Consider the following 1,336-nt stretch of genomic DNA (forward strand, 5'->3'; position numbering starts at 1 on the left):
TGCTGGGATTGAGGCTCACACTGAGGCAAAGGCTGCTGGGACTGAGGCCAAGGCAGGGGTGACAAAGGATGCTGGGATCGTGGCCATAAACAGCACCATCCCCCAGCCAGCCCTGAAGCCCAAGGCGGAGCTGTGTGTTGCAAAGGATTTTGGGATTGAGGTCAAGCTGGGGGCTGTAAGGGATGCTGGGACTGAGGCTAAGGCAGTGCCTGCAAAGGATCCTGGGATGGAGGTCAAGGAAGGGATTGCAAAGGCTGCTGGGATTGAGGCTCACACTGAGGCAAAGGATGCTGGGATTGAGGTCAGGGTGGGCCCCGCAAAGGATGCTAGGACTGAGGTCAAAGTGGGGGCTGCAAAGGATCCTGGGATGGAGGTCAAGGAAGGGATTGCAAAGGCTGCTGGGATTGAGGCTCACACTGAGGCAAAGGATGCTGGGATTGAGGTCAGGGTGGGCCCCGCAAAGGATGCTAGGACTGAGGTCAAAGTGGGGGCTGCAAAGGATCCTGGGATGGAGGTCAAGGAAGGGATTGCAAAGGCTGCTGGGATTGAGGCTCACACTGAGGCAAAGGCTGCTGGGACTGAGGCCAAGGCAGGGGTGACAAAGGATGCTGGGATCGTGGCCATCAACGGCACCATCCCCCAGCCAGCCCTGAAGCCCCAGGCAGAGCTGCCTGCTGCAAAGGATGTTGGGACTGAGGCCAAGGCAGGGCCTGCAAAGGATGCTGGGATGGAGGCCCGAAAGGAGTTGTCCAAGGATGCTGGGACTGAGGCCAAGGCAGGGCCCACAAAGGATTCTGGGACTGAGGCCAGCACGGAGGCAGCAAAGGATGCTGGGAAAGCGGCGGTCAATGGGGCCGCCCCCCTGGCAGCCACGAAGCTGCCGCTGAGGATCCTGGGCTGGAGGCCGCGACAGGGGCCGCAAAGGATGCTGGGACTGGGGTCCATACAGAGACAGCAAAGGATGCTGGGAAACTGCCCCAGCCAGCCACGACCCCGGAGGCTGGACCCCCTGCTGCAAAGGATGCTGGGAGCCCAGGCGCAGAGGATGCTGGGAAGAAGTGGATCAACCGGGCCAGGGCCTCGCCCCCCCGGGAGCCGGAGAGGCCGCGACAGGGGCCGCAAAGGATGCTGGGACTGGGGTCCATACAGAGACAGCAAAGGATGCTGGGAAACTGCCCCAGCCAGCCACGACCCCGGAGGCTGGACCCCCTGCTGCAAAGGATGCTGGGAGCCCAGGCGCAGAGGATGCTGGGAAGAAGTGGATCAACCGGGCCAGGGCCTCGCCCCCCCGGGAGCCGGAGCCAGCTGCAAAGGATGCTGGGAAGGTGGAGGTCGG

The 1,336-nt window shown here is 62.6% G+C and overlaps 1 protein-coding gene across 1 annotated transcript in view; it reads left to right on the plus strand.

Annotated features, from left to right (window-relative positions):
• LOC102370572 (EH domain-binding protein 1-like protein 1) overlaps window positions 1-1,336 on the plus strand; it is a gene marked incomplete at its 5' end in the record, with an annotated part of 7,747 nt that overhangs the window by 4,783 nt on the left and 1,628 nt on the right. Inside the window, 2 exons of the mRNA XM_025214927.1 lie at window positions 14-903; window positions 1,104-1,331. Coding sequence (XP_025070712.1) covers window positions 14-903; window positions 1,104-1,331 — 1,118 coding nt within the window. The remainder of the gene's footprint in view (window positions 1-13; window positions 904-1,103; window positions 1,332-1,336) is intronic.

The sequence above is a fragment of the Alligator sinensis genome, unplaced genomic scaffold (assembly GCF_000455745.1).
Source record: "Alligator sinensis unplaced genomic scaffold, ASM45574v1 scaffold1302_1, whole genome shotgun sequence".
Classification (NCBI taxonomy): Eukaryota; Metazoa; Chordata; order Crocodylia; family Alligatoridae; genus Alligator; species Alligator sinensis.